At 54.2% G+C, this 22,310-nt stretch overlaps 2 protein-coding genes across 2 annotated transcripts; both read right to left on the bottom strand.

The window, feature by feature from the left end:
• Positions 1 to 48: 48 nt before the first annotated feature.
• LOC128065479 (CMRF35-like molecule 6) lies at positions 49 to 6,536 on the bottom strand. Its single transcript, XM_052658653.1, has 5 exons — positions 6,476 to 6,536; positions 5,496 to 5,825; positions 4,473 to 4,596; positions 2,922 to 3,041; positions 49 to 109 (listed from the first exon to the last, which is right to left on the bottom strand). Exons 1-5 carry the CDS (start codon positions 6,534 to 6,536, stop codon positions 49 to 51), a joined length of 696 nt encoding a protein of 231 aa, XP_052514613.1.
• A 3,271-nt stretch (positions 6,537 to 9,807) lies between these two features.
• Positions 9,808 to 14,029, bottom strand: LOC128065478 (CMRF35-like molecule 6). Its single transcript, XM_052658651.1, has 4 exons — positions 13,969 to 14,029; positions 13,147 to 13,476; positions 11,288 to 11,411; positions 9,808 to 9,985 (listed from the first exon to the last, which is right to left on the bottom strand). The coding sequence occupies exons 1-4, from the start codon at positions 14,027 to 14,029 to the stop codon at positions 9,808 to 9,810; spliced, it is 693 nt and encodes a 230-aa protein (XP_052514611.1).
• Positions 14,030 to 22,310: the final 8,281 nt, after the last annotated feature.

The raw sequence follows: 22,310 nt of genomic DNA, 5'->3' as shown, positions 1-22,310 counted from the left end.
TCAGAATAGCGGTTCCCAACCTTTCCATGTTCCGCCTCTGGACAGAGTCTACTCCCCTTTGAGAACAGGAGAGAGACTGGGAACCAACAGGAGGCCAGAGGAGAAGACGCTGGGGGGTGGAGGGATAAGGAATTGGGGGCCCAGGGCTGAGAGGAGCCTCCTCCCCTACCAATGGCACAGAGGGGTGATTGTACACCAGGGGCCCGAGGGCACTGGCTGATGGGGCCTCTCCTGGATCCATGTGATGAGCAGGGGCCTCTTCACGGTGCAGAGATGAGGGAGGGGACGGCCCACAGAGAGGAGACAGACTGCCTTCACTGAAGGTGGCTTGTTCGTGTGCCGTGCTGGGCCTTTAAGCCCTATTTTCCTGGGCACTGGGGTGGGGTATGGGGGGGCCTGCTTTCCTGCCCTCGGGTAGGTTATTCCAGCATCTCAAGCTGGTCTGCACACCCCAGGGTGTCCCACTGCTCCCCTGCAGATCCTGACTCTCCCCAGTTCTGGTCACAGGGAGTAGACCTGAGTCCCAGTGCACAGCAGGGCTGGAGGCCTGCCCGTCCCAGGGCGAAGCCCCGTGTTCTGACTGGCTCCCTCCACACAGCTCTTGGCAGCACCCAAAGGCCCAGCATTTGGCCTCAACATCCCGTTGCAGGTCCACCCTGGGCTACTGCCCTGCTCACTTCCGGCCTGGTCCAGACCCTTGAATCCCTGCCCCTCTGCCTGACCCACCAACACCCTGACCCACCAACACCCGTGACTGGGCACCCTCACCCGCTCTCCCAGCTTATGCTGGCTCCCCATCTGTGGTCTCTTGGCGCCTATGACACCCCCTAGGCTTTCATCAGACCTGGGATTTGGGGTTCCCGGTGTGTCTCCTGCTGGGCTGTGACCCCAAGAATGCAGGGTCCTCATCTTGCCTCATGGCCCAGTGTCTTTCCACAATATGTGCGTGTCGCAGTTCAACTCCTGGCTGTTGAGTGGGTCAATGATGAACGCCTCTCTCAGGTCTCCCCTGCTTTCAGAAGACCAAGTTCTCCAATCCTGGTCTTTCTTTTCCTGCTCAGGCTGGGAAACAGGACAGGACCATGATTCTTGGAGAACACGGCACCACCGGACCCTGCAGGCATCTGCTCCTTAGTCTTCCCTGGATCCCCATCGGAAGTGCTCCCACGGCAGGACATTTTCCTCAGGCCTTCCCTTTGCCCAAAGGCTCTTCCTCCAGATGCCCACAGGGCTCACTCCATTTCTTTCTTCTGATCTCAGTTAAATACAGCCCTATTCACGGAGCCTGACAGAAGTCACCCCTCACAACTGCACCAATAACACCTTACCTGATTTGATGTTATGCCAAGATACTCTTCAACTTGGATTTTGACGTTACTGCGTGTCTGCATACCTGTATTCTTATGTTTGTTAATTATCTGTGTCAACCAGCTGCTATGTGAGTGCCACAAAGCTGAGCTCTTGGGCTTCCCTGGAGGCTCAGTGGTGAAGAATCTGCCTTCTGATGCAGGAGACGCGGGATCCGTCCCTGATCCAGGAAGATCCCCATGCCATGGAGCAACTCAGCCTTTTGCCGCAACTGATCGGCCTGTGTTCTAGAGCGAGGAAACCCCAACTACCGAGGCTCCTGTGCCCGGAACCCATGCTCCACAAAAAGGGACGCCACCACCAAGAGAAGCCTGCATGCCACAGCTAGAGAGTACCCCGCACAGCAGCGAAGACCCAGAACAGGAAGAACATTTAATGTTCAAGCAAAAAATTTTTTAAAGCTGAGCTCTTTCTTCTGTTTGTTCATGGTTGGAACCATTGCCTGAATTAGTGCTTGCTGCTTTGTTCATCTCTATACATTTCCTGAATGAAAAGCTGGTGAAATTCCCCCGGGCTCAGCTGCTTCAAATGGACGAGCCATGCCGATAACCTACCTTTCGGAGATGTTTGGTGCCCACAAGTTCATCATGATACATCTTGAACTGAAATCGGTGGGCAGCCTACTCAAGCCTTTCTTTGTTGCTATAAGTAGGAGAGACTAGGCTATTGGACAGAAGAAATAGTCATGATCCCTCAATCTATTTCCAAACTTGAACCAGGTCTAAAACCACAGGCCTTGGATGATGGGGTGGGAAAGGGTTTCAGTTACTCTTGAACAGGAGGAAGGAAGGACTCTGTTACATTGCATAAACTGTGTACTCTTATTGTTCTACCAGCCGTCCACAAAGGACCTGAACATACTAACCAGTCTGACTGGGCATGAGGAGGGAAGAACCAATTTTTCAGGCAACTCTGGATTCTGTTCTGAACTGACACCAATTGGAGAAGCCCAACATGGCCCTTTGGTCCATTAGACAGAGCAGAGGCTTAGGAAGCTCTGTGAACAATGGAGTTTTGACTCAGAACTCAGTCTCAGTGGGCCCAAAGGACTCATGAGTTTTCTGCATTGTTATTTCCTGAGCTTCAGCATGCAGAATTCATTAGACGGATTCAGCAACTGGAAGATTCCCCACGGTGGATCCGAGCCCTGTGGAAGGTGAATGATTGTGGTAGCACAGATGGTGGGGGAGACCATGGAACTGCCCAGATCCATCAACACAGATCCAAAGGAAGGCTTGCACACTCCTGGGGATGAAGACTGCAGGGAGAGCGCCCGAGAGGGCAGTACATGAGCGATGCTCTGTGAGTTAACCCGAAGGTACGTACTCAACGTTGATCTGTGGTTAGAGTTCAGAAGAACCTATTGAGTAGGTTACACTTTGGATTTATGAGAACCATGTTCTAGGAAAAAAGTTACAAAGAAGTTCTGAGAGAGAGGTGGAGTGTGATGCAGGACAGCTGGACAGAAGGTCGTTTCCATCCTGCGCTCAGACTGCATCATTGAAGAGGACGCGATGAACACGGGGGCTACTGGTTCTCATAAATGGACTGACTGCCTGTCCGCAGAGCTCCTCAGAGGCCTGTGGACCCAGAGGACAGCACCGAGCATGCCCAGGAGCAGCGGCACCTTCAGGAAGACCAGGAGCAGGAAGTGGGCGCTGCCCAGCAGGGGCCTGTGGGGGACACGGGGACACACAGGGAGCCGCATCCTTAGTGGGGACCCTGGTCCCTCAGTCCCTCCCCACCCCATCCCTGTGCCCTGAGTCCAGGACCATCCACATAAGCTTCACCCCGGACAGGGCAGCCCACTCTGTGGTCCTCTGCTTGCCTGTCTCTGCTTAATAATAGCCCTAGAGAATTAGGACTGTGAGCATGAGGGTGGAGGTGGCTGTGAGAATCACGTGAGGGAGACCAGGGATCCTGGTGGGATCTGGGCAGGAGGACTTTTTCCAAGGCCCTCCACATGTGGGGTTATCCTTTCCAGGGTATAGTAATCAGTAGTCGGCTTTTTTGTGTGATGTCTGCTCTCCTGTAAACAGATTTCCCAAAAAGAAAGGGACTGCTTTATTCACTGGTAGAAACTGGTACCAGCCTGATACCTCCAAAGACCCAAGCTCTAAGAGATGTGGGTTTGATCCCTAGGTCAGGAAGATCCTCTGAAGTAGGAAACTGCACCCACTCCAGTATTCTTGCCTGGAAAAGTCCATAGGCAGAGAAGCCTGCTAGTCTATAGGCCATGGTGTCACAAAGAATTGGACATGACTTAGCAACTGAGGACATATCTCCAAAGGTCAACACTGAAAAGTCTCTGGTATACTCTAATAATCATGGCTGATAGATGTTGGTGTTTGGCAGAAACCAATACAATTCTGTAAAACGATTACCCTTCAATTAAAAAATAAATTAATTTTTAAAAGTCTGTGATATACTCTATGCTTCATAATCTAATATAAAATAAAAATTAAATTTAGAAAAGTTGTATGGGGGAAAGTCAAAGCAAAAAAAAAGTGCATGGTAGTTGATGGATGAATAAATGACCGCCTTAGTGGTCTCTGCCCTTCGACCCTGGGGCCTTCAACAGGAGGGCACCAATGCCCAGGGCACCTGCTTCTTCCTTGCCCTGGGCCGGGGTCCTGAAGGCTCCTTCTGTGGGACATTTGCACTTTTCTCTCTGCCTGGAACCCTGAATGCCAGGGTCCTCAAATCCTGCAGGTGTCTCCTAAAAGGATTCAGCCAGGCGTCCCTGATTATCATGTATTAAATAGCAAATCTAATCACCTTCCCCACACACTCTCACCAAACCCCAGTGACTGGTATCTCTCTGTAGTACTCATGACAAACCGCCATATTTACATAGGAACTCTGTGTGGACTGGTCCAGGGCGTGACTTCCCCCTTACAGCACAACTCTCATCAGAGCTGGATCCTGCCTGGGTGGTCTTACCTGCATCCACAGCAGAGCACCAGGCACGTAGTAGGACCTTCACAGTCAGGTGTGGGAATAAACGAGGGGCCTGGGGTCGGGAGACCCAAATCCCCCACCTGTGCCCTCACCCAGAGGAGAAACCACCCAGGTGACAATGTCCTGGGACGTGGGCCCTTTACCGAGGAGGTTGGCTGGGATCGGGGGTCTCCTGACCAGACGCGGTGCTCCAGGTGGGCACGGGCAGGGTTGTGGGAGAGCCTGGGGAGCCTGTGGACCTCTCGGGGCCGGTGGCTGTAGCAGGGGCTGCGGGAGAATCACAAGGCAGGCCCCGTTTCCTTCTCCGGGTCTCACACTCCGTCCCAGTGTGGCTGTGACTCACACAGTCAAGGTCACTCAGGCCATCTAGTCAGATGTGCGTGTCCACCACCCACCATGGCCTCACCGAGGCCTCCAGCACCCTGGGCCCCCCTCCCCCACCCTTCCAGATGCACCCTGGCCAGGTGGGCACAGTCAATGCCAAGTGGAAAGCAAGAGGGGTAGACAGGGTCAGCCTTGCAGGGAAGGGCGAGTCCCGAGGGACAGAGTAGGGGCTCCTTTGCAAGCTTTCCTTGGGGTTACAAGAGAAACCCCCAGAACCCCAGGAGGTCCTTGCAGAACATTGTAGGGCCACTGGTGGCCTCTGGGCCAGCACAAGGACAGGGTATGTACTGAAGCGGGGATCGTAGTGAAGCCCGTCGCAGGTGTGGGCTCTGGAGCAGGTCCCACCCCTGGGCTCAGGGGCATGGCCCATCTCAGGTCCTCAGGGCCCCGGGGTCAAGGCCGGCCTGTATGCAGTGGGGCCTTGTGAGAGTGCGCCCCCCTAGGCAGAACCCTGCACAGGCCAGAAAGAGACACGGGCCCCTTGAGAGTGGACGTGCCCTTGTGAGGAGAGCAGGCAGCCTGGATCCCAGAGCAGGATGCCCGCCAGCTCATGAAGCAGGAAGAGGCCCACCTTGACGGTATCTACGTGTAACTCTAGGGTGGCCCCAGCCAGAGACAGAGACGTGCCTGTGTGCAAACGAACATGGGCCCAAGACACCACCCACAGCCAGCTCCCCGCCCACCCCCCTCCCGGTTATCCTGGCCCAGCCTCTCTGTCCCACTGCCTTCCTGAGGGTCCGGGTGACCAGTCTGGTGCTGGAGTGAGGGTGGAGGATGCTCACCTGGGGTCACAGACACCTCCACCTGGACGGCGGGATTACGTGAAAATGGCACATCGATCCCACACTGGTACGTTCCCGCATCCTCCTCTCTGAGGCTCTCCAAGGTCACTGTGAAGGTGAGGTTTGCAGGACGGTCTCTGATGGACACGCGGCCCCTCCTCACCTCTCTCTCTGACTCTGTGGTCTCCACAATCTTCGGTGATAACAAACAGAAGGGTTTGCACCAGTATTTGTTATTGCTTATGAATTTCTTCTGGTACCGACACTCCACGCTCAGGGATCCCCCCACGATGCCTGTCACTCTGCTGGGGCCGCTCAGAGACAAACAGCCTGGAAAACACAACCGGGTCCAGCTCCATCAGGTGGGCCTGGGTCAGAAGAGCCCCGGATGCGGGTCCCTGAAGGGCCCGTGGAGTCTGGAGGAGGCCAAGGCTGAAAGGGAGCCTTCCTCAGACCCAGAGGAGGAAGACAGGGAGGAGCTCCCTCCTCACAGAGGAGAGGGTGTCCTCGGAGACAGAAGAGCCCAGGATGGGAAAACTTCCTTGTGTGTGTGTGATGGTGTGTGTGTTAGTGTTAGTGTGCATGAGTGTGTGTGTGAGTGTGTGTGTGAGTGTGTGTGAGTGTATGAGTGTGTGCGTGAGTGTGTGTGTGTGTTAGTATTAGTGTGCATGAGTGTGTGTGAGTGTGTGTGAGTGTGTGAGTGTGTGTGAGTGTGTGTGTGAGTGTGTGCGTGTGGTGCCCCAAGAGGTCATCTCTGACTGTGACCGTTGAGGTGTGACCATCTCAGGCGCCCCCTCCCACCAGCACAGTGGACCAGCTCACCTACTTCACGCCCTGAACCCTCCTGCTCGCTGCTGAGACAGGCGGCAGCCCCTCCTGGAACCTTCTCCCTGCCCTCCGCTGCTGGCACCGCCACCCCCCAGTTCACCCAGCTCCAGCCCGGCCCCCTCCCCTCCCGCAGGAAGGGCTGAGCCGCTCACCTGGGAGCTGGAGCAGCAGCAGAGCTGAAGGCAGCCACCCGGCCCTGCCCCTCGGGGTCATTTCCCCAGCAGGGATGCCACTTGAAGCAGTGCCAGGCCCCGGGCAGGAACAAAATCAAATCTCCTCAGAGGAGTCCCTCCCAGTACCCACTTCTGCTCCTCTGGGCCTCTCTGCTTCCTGGTCCCGTCCTGGGTCAGGTCAGATGGTCCAGGGGTCAGGAGGCAGGAAGCTTAGGGGGAGGGGCAGATGGCTGGTCCAGGGCAAGGACTGCTTCCCTCAGCTCCTCTCAGTTCAGCGACTAGACACGTGCTGGGCCCCTCGATCTGGGAGGCTGCCGCCTCCCCACCAAGTCCACAGTAGATTCTCTGTCTCACACGCCCATACACAGAACAGGGACAAGCTGGGTTCCTCTTCTGTGGCACATCCCCGCCCTCTGCGATGCGTCGTTTCGTTGTGGTCAGGATGGGAAGTCCGAGGGTGGAAGTCATGCTCATCCATCCTCCCTGGTCCTGGTGGCAACCAAGCGGTCACTGTCTCCCCATCTGCAGCTCTAGGTGACCACAAGACTCTGCCCCCACAGGACCCAAAGTCCTCTTCCTGCACTGCGAATTCGCCCTGTGACCCCAGACAACTTCCTACATCCCACCTTGGCTCTGGGTCCCCTCAGGGTACACACCCCTTGGGCTGTGGCTTCCCCCTTCTTGGGCCCCTCGCTGCCCACATTATACACAGAACAGCGGTTCCCAAGCTTCCAAGACCCCTTCTTCACGCTCTGCCTCTGGGCAGAGTCTACTCCCCTTTGAGAACCAGAGAGACTGAGAATGGAGGCCAGAGGAGAGGAGGCTGGGTGGAGGGATGAGAAGCTGGGGACCTGGGGCTGAGAGAAGCCTCCTCCCCCATCAGTGGCACAGAGGGGGCGGTTGTACAATAGGGACCTGAAGGCCCTGGCTGCTGGGGCCCCTCCTGGATCCACGTGATGAGCAGGGGCCTCTTCACGGTGCAGCGATGAGGGAGGGGACGGCCTGCAGAGAGGAGACAGACCCGTGAGGACAGTGCCCGTCCTCACTCACCGTGGCACACTCACGTGACGTGCAGGGCCAACAGGTCACATCTTCCTGGGCAGTGGGGCGGGGGTAACGGGGGACTGCAGCCCTTCCCTCGGGTAGGTTTTTTCAGCTTCTCCAGACTGTCTGCAGAAACCAGGGTCTCCCATCCCTCCCATGCGGGTCTTGACTCTCCCCACTTCCCGGGCACAGGCGGTAGACCTGGGTCCCAGTGCGCAGTGGGAGGGAGGCAGGAGAGCCGGGTCACGCTGCTTGACCCATCCCGATCACCCCTGTGACTCCTGCCATCTCCAGATGAAGCCCCGTGCTCTCACCAGGTCTCTCCCACTGCTCGTGGCAGCACGCCAAGGCCCAGAACTCAGCCACCTCGTCCTGCCTCCAGCTCCACCCGCAGGCTGCCACTCTGCCCACACCGGGCCTCATCCAGACCCTTGGGCCCGTATTCCTCCTCCTGACCCACAGCTAACACCCTTGACTGTACAACTTCCGTGACCCTCCCAGCTTAGGTTGGTTCTCTCGTTATGTGTCCTGTCGGACCATTTGACACCCCCTTTGGATGTACCTCCTGGGATTTGGGGCTCCCTGTGTGTCTCCGTCTGGGCTGTGGCCCCGAGAGTTGATGGTCCCCATCTTGCCTGAAGCCCAGTGTCTTTCCAGCATAGCCTGTGGCAATTCAGCTAAGGGATCAATCACTGAATTCCTCTCTCAGGACGCCCCTGCTTTCAGGAAACTAAGTTCTCCAATCCTGGTTTTCCTTTTTCTACTCAGGCTGGTGAACACAACTCGATCAGGATTCTTGGAGAACATGGCTCCAGGGGACCCTGCAAGCATCTGCCCTCTGCTCTCCCCTGGATCCGCACCTAAAACGCTCCCCAGGCAGCATGTTTGCACCTGCAGTTCCCTTTGCCTGAGGGCTCTTCTTCCAGGTGCCACAGGGCTCACTGCCTTACGTTCTTCTGGACTTGGTTACATATCACCCTCTTCACGAGGCTGATAGGACTCATCCCTTACTGCCTCACCAACAGCACCTCCTCTTATCTTACGTGACTACGAGATGCTCTTCACTGTGGACTTGGACATTTCTGCATGTCTGCACGCCTGTGCTATTGTGTCTGTTTTATCTCTGTCCACCAACTGGAATGTGAGCGCCAAAAGCTGAGCTCTTTCTTCTGTTTAATCGTGGTTGGAAGCAACGCCTAGGTTAGTGGTTACTACTTTGGTCCTCTCCCCATATATTTGCTGCATGAAAAGTGGCTGCAATTCCCCAGGTCCTGGCTGCTTCAAATAGATGAGTCAAGATGATAACCTGCCTCTCAGAGATCTTTGGTGCCGGCAAGTTCATCACGTTGCAGTTTGCACTGAAACTGTGGGCAGCCTACCCAGGTCTTTGCCTCTACAAGTCGTGGAGACTAAGCTATTGAATAGAAGACTCACTCTTGGCCCCTCAATCGATTTAAACACTTGACCCAGGTCTGTAACCAGGGGCCTTGAATGATGGGGTGAGGGTGGGGCTTGAGCTACCTTTGAACAGGAGGAAGGAAGGATTCTCTGATAGTTGCATCAATTTTGTACTGTTATTCTTCTACCAGCCATCTGCAAAGGACCTAAACACACTCACCAGTTTGACTGGGCATGGGAAAGGGAATAATCTGATTTTCCATGCAATGCTGGATTCTGTTTTGAATTGACACCAATTGGAGAAACCCAACATGGCCCTTCGGTCCATTAGACAGAACAGTGGGGTGTGGAGGTGCGTGCAGAATGGAGTTTTGATTTAGGTCCCATGCATGCTGGCCCCGTGGACCATCAAATCTCTGCATTGCTATTTCCTGAGCTTCAGAATGCGTAATTAAATAGACACACTCAGCAACCGGAAGATTCCCCACATTGGATCTGAGACCTGTGGAGGGTGGGTGATTATGGTAGCACAGATCATGTGGGAAACCATGGAACTGCCTGGATCCATCAAAACAGACCCCAAAGCAAGATTCCCACACTCCTGGGGTTCGAAGACTGCAGAGAGAGCGCCTGAGAGTTCAGCGCATGAGTGATGCTCCGCGGATGAGCTGGAAGCTCTGTACTCAGTATTGATCTGTGGTTACAGTTCAGAAGCACCCATTGAGGGGGTAAGCTTTTGGTTTTCGAGACTCATGGGCAAGGAAAGAAAGCTACAAGGAATTCCACAAACACAGTATTCTGAGAGAGAGGGAGAAGGTGATACAGGACAGATGGACAGAAGGTCGTTTCCATCCAGTGGTCCGACTGCATCATCGAACAGGACACGATGAACACGGGGGCTCCCAGTTCTCGTAAATGGACTGACTCTGCCGGTCCGCAGAGCTCCTCAGAGGCCTGTGGACCCAGAGGACAGCACCGAGCATGCCCAGGAGCAGGGGCACCTTCAGGAGGACCAGCAGCAGGAAGTGGGCGCTGCCCAGCAGGAGCCTGTGGGGGACACGGGGACAGGAAGTGAGCAGCATCCTCGGGAGGCCCTGCTGTCTCCACCTTGCTTGCCCCGCGTCCAGGTTCTGTGGCTACAAGAATCTATACAAGGATCAACCTGACACAGAGCAGCCCCACCTGAAGGACTTCTGGACCCTGATCTTCACGAATTGCCCCTGAGACTTAGGACTGTGGACATATGGGTGGATGCGGCCGTGAGAATCATGTGAGGGAGACCAGGGACCCAAGGGGGACCTGGCATTAGGAGGATTTCTACCTGAGTCCTCCTCATGGGGGCTTCCTCAGCAGCTCAGAGGGTAAAGAATCTGCCTGTGATGCTGGAGAGACCCATGTTGGATCCCTGGGTCAGGAAGACCCCCTGGAGAAGAGAATGGCTACCCACTCCAGTATTCCTGCCTGGAGAATCCCATGGACAGAGGAGTCTGGCGGGCTGCAGTCCGTGGGGGTCGCAAAGAGTCAGCCATGGCTGAAACAACTAACACACTCCTCATGTGGGGGTTTGCGGTCTAGGGTATAGAACCCAATACTGGGGAGGCTTGGCTGATGTCTGCTAGACAAGAGAGCACAGCCACCTCGAGCGCAGGGACTGTTCCACCTTATTCAGTGAGCAGCCGGCACCTGCCCAGGGTCTCCAAAGCTCCGGTCCTTCAAAGTCCTTGGCTGATGAAAGAGTGACCCCCTCAGCTCTGCACCCTCAGAGGCCAGGGCTCTTCAGCAAGGTGATACAGATGACCAGGGCTCAGGGGACAGAGGGGTCACCAACGCGCAGAGCGCCTGCTTCCTGCCCTGCCCTGGGCTGGGGGCCTTTTGTTCAGCCTGCCCGCCTTGTGCCTGGTGCCTCATTTCTGAGGATCCCGGCATGCCTGGCTCCCCAGATCCTGCAGGCCTCCATTCAAGTTTCTGTAATCAATTAGGTGCCCTCTCATCATTGTGTTTTAACTAGCAAACTCCACCACCCTCCCACACATGCTGGCCCCTCACCCAGGTGACATTTTCCTCCAAGCAATCATCAATAGGTGGTGTATTTATACAACCGAGGTGTCGATCTGTTCATTATGTGGATCCCCTCTTAGAACATGACTCTGTTTAGGGCAGGACTGTGTCTGTGTGCTTTGCTGCTGAATGCCAAGTCAACAAGAGCTCCAGGCACTTAGTAGGACCTTTACTGCTTGTTACAGAATTTGTTGAATAAGTTAGGGTCCTTGGAGAAGGGAGCTTGCCTATTCCTGCCTGGTCTCACCTAGAAACCACCCAGGTGAGATGTCCTGGGATGGGGTCCCTTACCCATGAGCTTGGCCGGGATCAGGGGCTTCCTGCCCGGACACGGTGCTCCAGGTGGGCACTGGCAGGCTCGTGGGAGACTCTGGGGTGCTTGTGGACCTCTTGGGGCTGGTGGTTGTCATAGAGACTGAGGGAGAAACACTAGTCAGGCCCCGTTTCCTCCCCTGGGTCCCTCCTCTCTATCCCATTGTGGCTCTGACTCACAGTCAAGGTCACTCACACCATCTGGATGGATGTGCTGTGTCCACCACCCCCATGGCCGCACCCAGGCCTGACCAACACCCTGGGCCCCCCTCCCTGCCCCTCTCCAGATGCCCCCTGGCCAGTTGGGCACTGTCAGAGGCATATGGCCCTGCTCCCCTGGGGATCTGAGAGTGTGGAGAGGGCACTTGGCTCCAAGCCACCCCCAGGCACAGCCACACCTCTGTCCCCCTGGCCCACCCTGCCAGGCGACAAACGGGGACACATATTCTTTCGGGATTAACACAGAGAGACAGGGCAGACAGTGACAGGCAAGGGGAGTGGCTGGAGCGAAGCTCAGATGGAAAGTCCTGCAGCTGAGTCTGAGCTGAATCAGGAGACCCCGTGTCATCTGTCAGCCAGCCCCAGGCAGTCCTCTCCGTGGGAGGGCATGACCAGAAAGATCGAGAGAGATATCGACCTGGTGGGTCCCGTGAAATGTGGCCTCTCCTGAGGTAAGTGGACAGAGCCCTTTCCCGACACACCCTCCAGAGCCAGTAAACTTTCGGTTCCTTTCTCGTAAACAGAAATGCAAAAAGGAAACCTTCCTCCTGAGAGAGAAGCAGTGACCAACAGGAAGGAACTCAGGGGAGCCGGGCACAATCTCAGAACAAGAAGTCAAGGGGAGAAAGCGAATATATGGACAGAGGATCGTGACCGGCTTCTTAGGAAACCAGAGCAGCCTTCTGTTAAAGACTTACTGGGGCTTCCCTGGTGGTCCAGTGGCAAAGAATCTGCCTTCCAATGCAGGGGACGTGGGTTCGATCCTTGGTCTGGGAAGATCCCACACGCCACTGGGCATGCGCAATGACTGAGCCCAGGCTCTAGGGCCCCTGCTCCGCAGCAGGAGAAGCCACCGCAGGGAGAGGCCTGGGTGTCACAGCAAAGAGCAGCCCCTGCTCGCTGCAACCAGAGCAGGCCCGCGTGCAGCAACCAAGACCCAGCACAGCCGAAGAGGAAGAAAGGAAAGTTTAAAGATTCATTTGCAGCACGTGGCCGTCCACTGAGGGCCGTAACACCTCCTAAGAGCCCTGTTCCTCATCCTTCTCTGCCTAACGGGCTCCTCTGGGTTTCCTCCTTGGGACCAGGTGCCAGGGGAAGAGGGATAGGCAAGGTCAGGCTGGAGGGGGGAGGGGTCTCCAAAGCATCCAGAGCCCCATGTGGGCTCCGGGACTCCGCCTCCCCCCTCTCGGCTGCTGCGGATCCCCAGGACCTCCACTGCAAGGCTGGGGCGCCAGGAGCCCTCCACAACACTGCAACCACCTCTGCTGGCCCTGCTGGTCCCCGCCCCACAGGCCTGGCCAGAGAAGTCCAGGAAGAGACACAGGGTCACCTTTCGAGTGGACCTGACCCTTGTGAAGACAGGAAGGCAGCAGGCCCCCTGATTCAGGGCGTCTCCCCCTCCCTTTCCACCCAAGAGAGCTTCAGCTGTGAGGGTGTGTCAGGGGTGGACACAGAGGAGGTCTCGAAGAACCAGAGGTGGACATGTGCTGTGTGCCTGCCGACCACTCAGAGCCTGGGTCCTTATCACTGTCCCCATGACACTCTCCGCTCCAGGTCCTTCCTGAGGGTCAGGGTCCCAGGTATGGTCAGCAACCCTCGAGCTGGCGTCTCAGGCTCACCTGGGGTCACAGACACCTCCACCTGGAAGGTGGGGTCACGTGAAAGTGGCACATCGATCCCACACCAGTACGTTCCCGCATCCTCCTCTCTGAGGCTCTCCAAGGTCACTGTGAAGGTGAGGCTTGTAGGACGGTCTCTGATGGACACGCGGCCTCTCCTCACTTCTCTCTCTGACTCTCTGGTCTCTACAATCTTCCTCGGTGACACACACGGGTGTTTGTACCAGTATTTGATGTCGTCCACGAATGCCTCCTGGTACCGACACTCCACGCTCAGGGATCCCCCCACAATGCCTGTCACGCTCTGGGGGCCACTCAGGGACAAACAGCCTGGAAAACACAATGGAGTCCAACTCCGTCGAGTGAGTCTGGGTCTGGGGAGCCTTGGATGGGGTCCCTTGAGGGCCCGTGGGGTCTGGAGGAGGCCAAGGCAGGAGGCAGGCCCCTCTCAGACCCAGAGGTGGATGATGGGGGAAGGAGGTCCCTCCTCAGAGAGAGAGGGTTCAGTGGAGACAGAAAAACTCAGGGTGCGTGCATGTGTGAGTGTGAGTGTGAGTGTGTGCATGTGTGTGTGGTGCCCCAAGAGGTCATCTCTGACAGTGACCGTTGAGGTGTGACCATCACAGGCGCCCCTTCCCACCAGCACAGTGGACCAGCCTCACCTGCTTCGCACCCTGAACCCTCCTGCTCGCTGCTGAGACGGGTGGCAGCCCCTCCTGGAACCTTCTCCCCGCCCCCCACTGCTGGCCCCCCCCCCCCGCCCCCCGCTCACCAGCTCCAGCCCTGCTCCTCCCCTCCCACAGGAAGGGCTGAGCCGCTCACCTGGGAGCTGGAGCAGCAGCAGAGCTGAAGGCAGCCACCCAGCCCTGCCCCTCGGGGTCATTTCCCCAGCAGCGATGTCACCTGCAGCAGCAGCAGGCCCCGTGTAGGGACAGGGTCAGGCCTCCTCAGGGGATTCCCTCCTGGTGCCCACTTCTGCTCCTCTGGGCCTCTCTGCTCCTTGTCCAGCCCTGTCCCTGGTCTCCACAGTCCTCCTGGCAGCTGGCACTGAGCCGCGTGCAGAAACCTTGGGGTGAGGAGCAGAAGGGCCGTGCAATGCTGGCTGGTGACCCCTGGCTCCTCCCAGTCTCGTGACTGGACATCCACGGTCACCTTCCAAGGATGAGTGACCCACTCAGCTCAGCCCACAGCTGCCCTCTGTGTGTCTCACACGTGGCCCCCAACACCTGAGCCACACTGGCTCTTTCTCCATGGCACGTCCCCACCCTTGGTGATGTATCATTTCCTCTGTGGTCAGGGTGGACGGCTCCGGAGGCAGGTGCCAGGTTCCTCCATCCTCCCTGGCCTGGGTGGTGACCACAGCGGGTCTGTATCCTGCCGATCTGCAGACCCAGGCACCGTGACAGCGCCACCCCTGTGGAGACTCGGGCTCCTCTTCAGTCAACCTCCAATGCTTCCAGAAGGTCCTGTCTTGGGTCCGAACACAAATCCCGCAGCCCATGGCTTCCCTCCCGGTGTGTCTCCCGGATCCCCGACACAGACGGGGAGCCGCTGACCCCGACCCTCCACGTTCCTCACTTTTTACTCTTCTTTTGAGAGTGGACGGCATCGTGAGCCTCAGGACAGAGAACTGAGTGTGAGCGAGGGCAGTTCAGTGGTGAAAGATGCTAAGGGGGAAGCTGGGACCCGGGGAATCTCTCTCCGGCCCTTTACCCTCCACCCAAGGGCGTGGAGGGGGCAGCTGTATAATACGGGGGCGGTCTGCCCGAAGACACCGGAGCTGGCCTCTCTTTGAGTTCGCAGTGACAAGCAGAGAGGCAGAGAGAGGGGTGGTCCTTCCCAGGAGGTAGGCAGGCAGGTATGGCCTCACTCAGAGTGGCTCCTTCTCATGATGTGATGGTTTAGGGTCGGTTTCCCCTGGGATTGACAGGGAGGTCAGTCCAGGTGCAGGGTCATCTCACCCACTTTGTGCATTTCTCCACCTTGTCCTGCACAAGCCAGGTCTACTGATTTCCTCCTACACACGCTCTTCCCAGATCTGTCCCTCTTCTAGACTGCCTTGTCAAGATCAGAGGCCACAGTATTCCTGGAACCCAAATCCTGTAGTCTTGGATTCCTCTAACTCTCCCTCTTGCTCCCTCCCCTCCCCCTGGCATTACAATAGCCCTCTCTCCCGACAACACTGTGATCACAGCCGACAACACTGTGATCACAGCCGTCTCCATCCCAGTCCTCCTGTGCCCTTTCTGTTTGCATGCTCCACCTCGATAAAAGAATTTAAGCACCAATTTAGAAAGAACAAAATAGTGCCTTGGGCAGCAATGTGAATGGACCTAGAGGATGCCACACTGAGTGAAGTCAGTCAGGCAGGGAAAGGCAAATATCATGATATGGTACATGGAATCCAGTTTTTTTTTAAATGATATAAATAAACCATTTACGAAACAGAATCAGACTCACAGATTTCAGAAACAAACTTGCGGTTTACCAAAGGAGAAATGTGGGTGGGGGTAGGGATATGTTAGGAGTTTGGTCTTAACAAACACATAATACTCTACGTAAAATAGATAGCCAACAAGGATTTACTGTGTAAAACAGGGAACTCTACTCAGTATTCTATAATAACCTATATGGGAAAAGGATCTGAAAAACAGTGAATGCATGTATGTGTGTAACTGAATCACTTTGCTATACGCCTGAAACTAACGCCACATTGGAAATCAAATAAACTCTAATAAACCTTTTTTGAAAGAATTTAGAAGCCAAAACATGGAGATTAAAAACTCAGTAATGAGCACACATGCAAACTCAAAATGTGAAATTATGCTTCTGAAAGTTTGCTTGATTTTTTTTGGGGGGATTGATCATTTACTGGGCTTTTCCATGCAGTAAAGAGTATATCGATAAGCCTCACCTCTTCCCAACTACCTTCCCCACGAATCAAAAGGCAAACAAACCGCATGTGTGTATATTCAGCGGCTCCATCTTTGCAACCCCCTGAACTGCAGCCCACCAGGCTCCCCTTTCCATGGGATTCCCCAGGCAAGAGTACTGGAGTGGGTTGCCATTTTCTTCTCCAGGGGATCTTCCTGACCCAGGGATCGAGCCCGCCTCTCCTGCATTGGCAGGCAGATAGATTCTTTACTACTGTGGTACCTGGGAAGCCCAAACAAACTGACCAGAAGCACATCATACGTGATGGTGTCAAGACCCGAACCCAGATGTCCCTGGCACATCGGCCCAAGTATCTCCTCACCATATGGTGACTGTGAAGGGGAAAGAGCCAGGGGCCAGCAAGAGGGAGAAGCACAGTCATCAGAGCCAGGAAACAGAATCGGGGGGTGGGGGTGGGGGTGGGGGTGGTGGTGGGGGTGGTCACCATGGTAACCTCAATTGAGAAACCTGATCTGGACTGTTTCCTACACCTTCTCCCCTCACTAAGATCTCTCCCTTCTCACTAACTTCCCCAGGGTATCTTCCTTTCCAGAAAAACGTTTCTTGAGCTAAAAGCAATTTCTGCTGGCTCCTGGCTGTGCCGATTGGTGGAAGAGTCAACATGGGCAATGACAACAGTAATTCAGAAAACGCATCTGGTTTTCTGTAGGGGTTCCTGTTGTGATGGTTAATTTCATGCATCAACCCGCCTGGCCACAGAGTGCCCAGGTTAAACAATTCTGGAGGTGTGTGCGAGCACGTTTCCCGGTGAGATCAGCATGGGAAGGGGTGGACTCAGCGAAGTAGGTTGCCCCTGCCCAAAGTAGGTAGTTGTTGTTGTTCAGTCCCTAAGTTGTGTCCAGCTCTTTGCGACACCATGGACTGCAGCACGCCGGGCTCCTCTGTCCTTCGCTGTCTCCCGGAGTTTGCTCAGATTCATGTCCACTGAGTTGGGAAGACCATCCAACCATCTCACCTCTGCCGCCTCCTTCTTCCTTTGCCTCCAATCTTTCCCAGTATCGGGATCTTTTCCAATGAGTAGGCTCTTCGCGTCAGATGACCAAAATATTGGAGCTTCAGCATCAGCATCAGTTCTTCCAATGAATATTTCGGGTTGACTTCCTTTAGGATTGACTGGTTGGATCTCATTTGATCTCCCAGTGTAGGCGGGCTTCCTTTAGTCAACCTAATGAAGTTGGAGGAACAGGTGGAGGACCAGGTGGAGGAACAAGGTATTCAGCCCTCCCTGCCTGGTTGCTTCCTATCCTTGGCACTTCGGCTTCTCAAACTTTGGAACTTGGCGTGAATTATACAGACAGCAGATGGTGGTGTTCCCAGGTGAGCCAATTCCTTACAATACATCTCTTCACATGCAAACATCTCCTATTGTTCTGTTTCTCTAGAGTGTTGACCAACACAGGTGTGTGTCTGGCCCTGTGGGAATTTCCTTCTTCAACTCTCAAGTCTGCACATGAAGACCCAACTCAGGAAGATTTCCTTTGAGGACTTGACACAGGGATCCCACACCACTGTGAGGGAAATAAAGCTGATACTCCTGATCCACTCCCCTTCAAAGAGCAATTACTTGGCTTTAAGCTCAGGCGGTACAGAATCCGCCTGCAATGTGGGAGACCTGGGTTCGATCCCTGGGTTGGGAAGATCCCCTGAAGGAGGGCATGGCAACCCTCCTATGGAGTGACATCCCCACCTCCTCCGCAGACATTCCCCGGAGCTGATGAACTGTTTGCGTTTCAGTGGGCTCCAAGAGAGACATGCAGAGCAAAAAGCCTAAAATGTCAAGTGGAGCATTAAATAGCATGGGAACCAACCACAGAGTGAATTTGATAGGGACAGAGTAAAGTAGGTGATTAAATCGTTACCCCACTAGGGATTGTAAGTAGAAAATAAATGGGTGGTGGGTGGGTGAAAGTGAAAGTCGCTCAGTCCTGTCCGACTCTTTGCGACCCCACAGACTATACAGTCCATGGAATTCTCCAGGTCAGAATACTGCAGTGAGTAGCCTTTCCCTTCTCCAGGGGATCTTCCCAACCCCAGGGTTCGAACCTAGGTCTCCCACGTTGCAGGGGGCATTCTTTACCAGCTGAGCTACAAGTTTTGTAATTTGATGATTACTCATGAAAACAGGTTGGCTTAACCACAAAACCAAGCAAGCTTGCTTAGCAACAAAACCATGCAACAGAAGCTCCCAAAAATAAAACGATGGTGGCATGAGCCCCACATCCTGTCCAGTGAGCTCAGTAATTAACGATCTCTGCACACAGAAAAAAACAATAATTTGTGCACCTAGCTTGACCATGTAGGGACAAGAAAACTCCACTACTCAACCTGTAGGAGGAGCTGATGATGGAAGCACTACGTTTACGTGAGGAAAACAAAGTTCTCCTCCCCGTCCCTTTTCCTTTGATTATAAAACTGTAGCCCAGTAAGTTCTTGGGCGTGATATCTCTCAGCCACCCTTTTGTAAACCTCACAAGCATCCTATTCTACTGAATGATTTCTTATCTACCACTTTGCCCTCACTGAATTCTTTGCACGGAGACATAAGGGACTGTGGTACCAGAGCTCTTTGGAGCCCCCTGGACGACACCCAACAGTTTCAAATTGGGTCTCCCTTTCACCAGGAAAAACTATAATTAATAAAAAGTTGTGTGCTTAGTCACTCAGTTATGTCCGACTCTTGGAGAGCCCATGGACTGCAGCCCGCCAGGCTCCTCTGTCCATGGCGATTCTCCAGGCAAGAATACTGGAGCGGGTTGCTATGCCCTCCTCCAGGGGATCTTCCCAACCCAGGGATCAAACCCAGATCTCCCCCATTGCAGGCGGATTCTTTACTGACTGAGCTTAAAGCCAAGTAATTCCCTTTCTTTGAAGGGGAGTGGGTCAGGAATATGAGCCTTATTTCCCTCTGGGTTTCAGGGTCTCTCTAAGTTCCACAGAAACCTGGAGAATAATGTAGATACTTTATAAAATCAGTTCAGTTCAGTCGCTCAGTCGTGTCTGACTCTTTGCAACCCCATGAATCACAGCATGCCAGGCCTCCCTGTCCATCACCAACTCCCGGGGTTCACTCAAACTCATGTCCATCAAGTCGGTGATGCCATCCAGCCATCTCATCCTCTGTCATCCCCCTCTCCTCCTGCCCCCAATTCCTCCCAACATCAGGGTCTTTTCCAATGAGTCAACTCTTCACATGAGGTGGCCAAAGTATTGGAGGTCCAGCTTCAGCGTCAGTCCTTCCAATGAACACCCAGGACTGATCTCCTTTAGGATGGACTGGTTGAATCTCCTTGCGGTCCAAGGGACTCTCAAGAGTCTTCTCCAACAGCACAGTTCAAAAACATCAATTCTTCAGTGCTCAGCTTTCTTCACAGTCCAACTCTCACATCCATACATGACCACTGGAAAAACCATAGCTTTGACTAGGCAGACCTTTGTTGGGCAAAGTAATGTCTGCTTTTTAATATGCTATCTAGGTTGGTCATAACTTTCCTTCCAAGGAGTAAGCGTCTTTTAATTTCATGGCTGCAATCACCATCTACAGTGATTTTGGAGCCCAAAAGAATAAAGTCTGACACTGTTTCCACTGTTTCCCTATCTACTTCACATGAAGTGATGGGACCAGATGCCATGATCTTCGTTTTCTGAATGTTGAGCTTTAAGCCAACTTTTTCACTCACTTCTTTCACTTTCATCAAGAGGCTTTTTAGCTCCTCTTCACTTTCTGCCATAAGGGTGGTGTCATCTGCATATCTGAGATAATTGATATTTCTCCCGGCCGTCTTGATTCCAGCTCATGCTTCCTCCAGCCCAGCGTTTCTCATGATGTACTCTGCATAGAAGTTAAATAAGCAGGGTAACAATATACAGCCTTGATGTACTCCTTTTCCTATTTGGAACCAGTCTGTTGTTCCATGTCCAGTTCTAACTGTTGCTTCCTGACCTGCATATAGCTTTCTCAAGAGGCAGGTCAGGTGGTCTGGTATTCCCATCTCTCTCAGAATTTTCCACAGTTCATCGTGATCCACACAGTCAAAGGCTTTTATTCAAAGCCTTTTATTTTTTGAAGCCCTTAGTGTCTCAAAAAAAGGGGCGATGCCAAAAGAAGATTATAAAAATTGCAGTATATTTTAAATGCACCAAGTTCACAAATTGACTTTTTGTTACACAAACGGCCATAAAGTAGAATTAATTGGGCTATAAAATGACTACTGGATTAAAACTTAATTTGCTGATGCAAGTTCGTGTGCCCGATGCACAGTGAGGCCAAACAAACTGGAACGTCGGAGTCCAGAGGAAAGGAAGTCTCATTGCAAGAAGAGGAGGCCTAGAAAGCCCTGAGCTCCCTGAAAGACTTCAGCAAAGCATTTTTAAAAGCCAGGTTGGGGGGTGGGGTGGTCGCCGGGTCCCCCCCCCGATCCTCTGGTCAGCTGGTGAGGGAGCAGGGGGTGTCACAGGGTTCCGTCCACCAGTCCTGAGGCTCCAGGAGGCCTGGGGCCCGGTGCTCATGGTCCTCAAGTAGTCAACATCTTCCCTTTGGGGGGAGGTTTCCACCTCTGCAAAACAGCACAGGAAATGTGCATCAAATGCTATTACCTAGGTACTTCAGAGAGGAGCTAAAGCAGGGGATAAGGGGGAAGGCCTGACCACCCCCCCCAACACCCCCACCCCGGGAAGGCCCCATAGGGTCCTGCTCACTTACACATCTACTGGTGGTTTGATGGGAATAGCAGCTTCCCTCACTCACGGGCCATACAAGGAAACTGACAGTTGTCACCACTTTGAGTTCCAAGCGAGCAGACACGTCGAGGAGGGGGCGCTGGGTCTCTCCACTCCTTCCAGAGAGAAAGAAATCTGGAAGAGCAGTTAGGGAGCTGCTGCTCAGGGAAGCTGAAGTCCCGGACTGGAATCGGACATGTCCTTATCTTTCTTACCTGGGTCTAGCCCCTCCCTGGGGAACGGGTCTTTAGGACCTTGATCAACTCCAGTCCGAACTACCCACTGGACCCCAGACCCCTGGTTGCACCTTGAGCCCTTTCCCTGGAACCCCTGGATGTCTGGGTCCGTGTCTGGTCAGTCCCAGGGTGGGAAGGTGACCCTTACTCAGACAGCTCAGGCTGATGAGAGGGAAGGGGCTGTAGGACTCAGCCTGGAGAGGAATGGCTGTCAGGATGCAACGGGTCTTGTTCCGATACTCACGGTGACCAGGATCAGATTCAGCAGCTGAGAGGCAGTCCGCTTAGAGTAGAATTGTTCGTCTGTCCTTGAAGGAGTGAAGCTCTGCAAGAGGCCGCTAGCACCATCTGGTGGTGGGCTGAAGAACTGCCACAAGTGTGCCCTGGTGTGTGCCGACTTGCCTCAGTCGTGTCCGACTCTTTGCGACCCCATGGACTATAGCCCACCAGGCTCCTCTGTCCATGGGATTCTCCAGACAACAATACTGGACTGGATTGCCGTGCCCTCCTCCAGGAGATCCTCCCGACCCAGGGATCGAACCTGTATCTCGTATGTCTCCTGCATTGTCGGCGGGTTCTTTACCACTAGCACCACCTGGGAAGCCCGAGTGGTTACCTTCTTTTTTTGCCCTTGAGGTCAGGAAATAGAGGTGCCACATCCACCCAGCAAGGCTTCCGACTGACCTGGGGCTCGGACACGGGGGATGGGTCCCAACGAGGTAAACTGCTCCCCTACCCGAGCTCCCACCTCCCAGGGAACAAGAGGCTCTATTTTTGGAGACTGTTTTTGATGCTGGCTGAGTTAGAGCAGATCACCCGGCTGGAGAGAGAGGGTTGTCACAGCCCCTGCTCCTTCTTGACCCAGGCCTTTGCCTTTGTCCAGCCCGTCCCCCTCCCCCGGCTACCCCCTCGCAGCCAGCCGGAAGTCCTTATCCGAGAGGTTGTCTCTGCCCTCCGGTCACCCCACCCTCTGAATTCTGGTCTGTTTTTTTCTCTATAAGGCTTATTTTTTTCTATGTGAACCATTTTTAACATGCTTATTGAATTTGTTACAACATTGCTTCTGTTGTTTATGTTTCGGTTTTTTGGCCATGAGGCATGTGGAATCTTAGTTCCCTGGGATCAAACCCTCACCCCCTGTATTGGAAGGCAAAGTCTTAACCACTGGACCACCAGAGAAGTCCCCACAATGCTTATTATAAACCAGTGGTATATCTTTATTTTTTAAAAACTCCCATTAGAATATAAACCCATGTT

The sequence above is a fragment of the Budorcas taxicolor genome, chromosome 19 (assembly GCF_023091745.1).
Source record: "Budorcas taxicolor isolate Tak-1 chromosome 19, Takin1.1, whole genome shotgun sequence".
Lineage (NCBI taxonomy): Eukaryota > Metazoa > Chordata > Mammalia > Artiodactyla > Bovidae > Budorcas > Budorcas taxicolor.
The sequence above is the reverse complement of the archived record's forward strand: the minus strand, read 5'-3'. Positions and strand labels throughout refer to the sequence as shown.

What these genes read in the sequence shown, in the direction of transcription:
- LOC128065479 (XM_052658653.1), bottom strand. Translation starts at nt 6,536, where the DNA reads ATGACCCCGAGGGGCAGGGCCGGGTGGCTGCCTTCAGCTCTGCTGCTG. An exon ending in GCTGCTGCTCCAGCTCCCAG is followed by an intron (nt 5,826 to 6,475) that starts GTGAGCGGCTCA and finishes TGTGTTTTCCAG; the next exon opens with GCTGTTTGTCTCTGAGCGGC. An exon ending in GATCCCAGCCAACCTCCTCG is followed by an intron (nt 3,042 to 4,472) that starts GTAAAGGGCCCA and finishes TGTCCCCCACAG; the next exon opens with GCCCCTGCTGGGCAGCGCCC.
- LOC128065478 (XM_052658651.1), bottom strand. Translation starts at nt 14,029, where the DNA reads ATGACCCCGAGGGGCAGGGCTGGGTGGCTGCCTTCAGCTCTGCTGCTG. An exon ending in GCTGCTGCTCCAGCTCCCAG is followed by an intron (nt 13,477 to 13,968) that starts GTGAGCGGCTCA and finishes TGTGTTTTCCAG; the next exon opens with GCTGTTTGTCCCTGAGTGGC. An exon ending in GGAGGTGTCTGTGACCCCAG is followed by an intron (nt 11,412 to 13,146) that starts GTGAGCCTGAGA and finishes TTTCTCCCTCAG; the next exon opens with TCTCTATGACAACCACCAGC.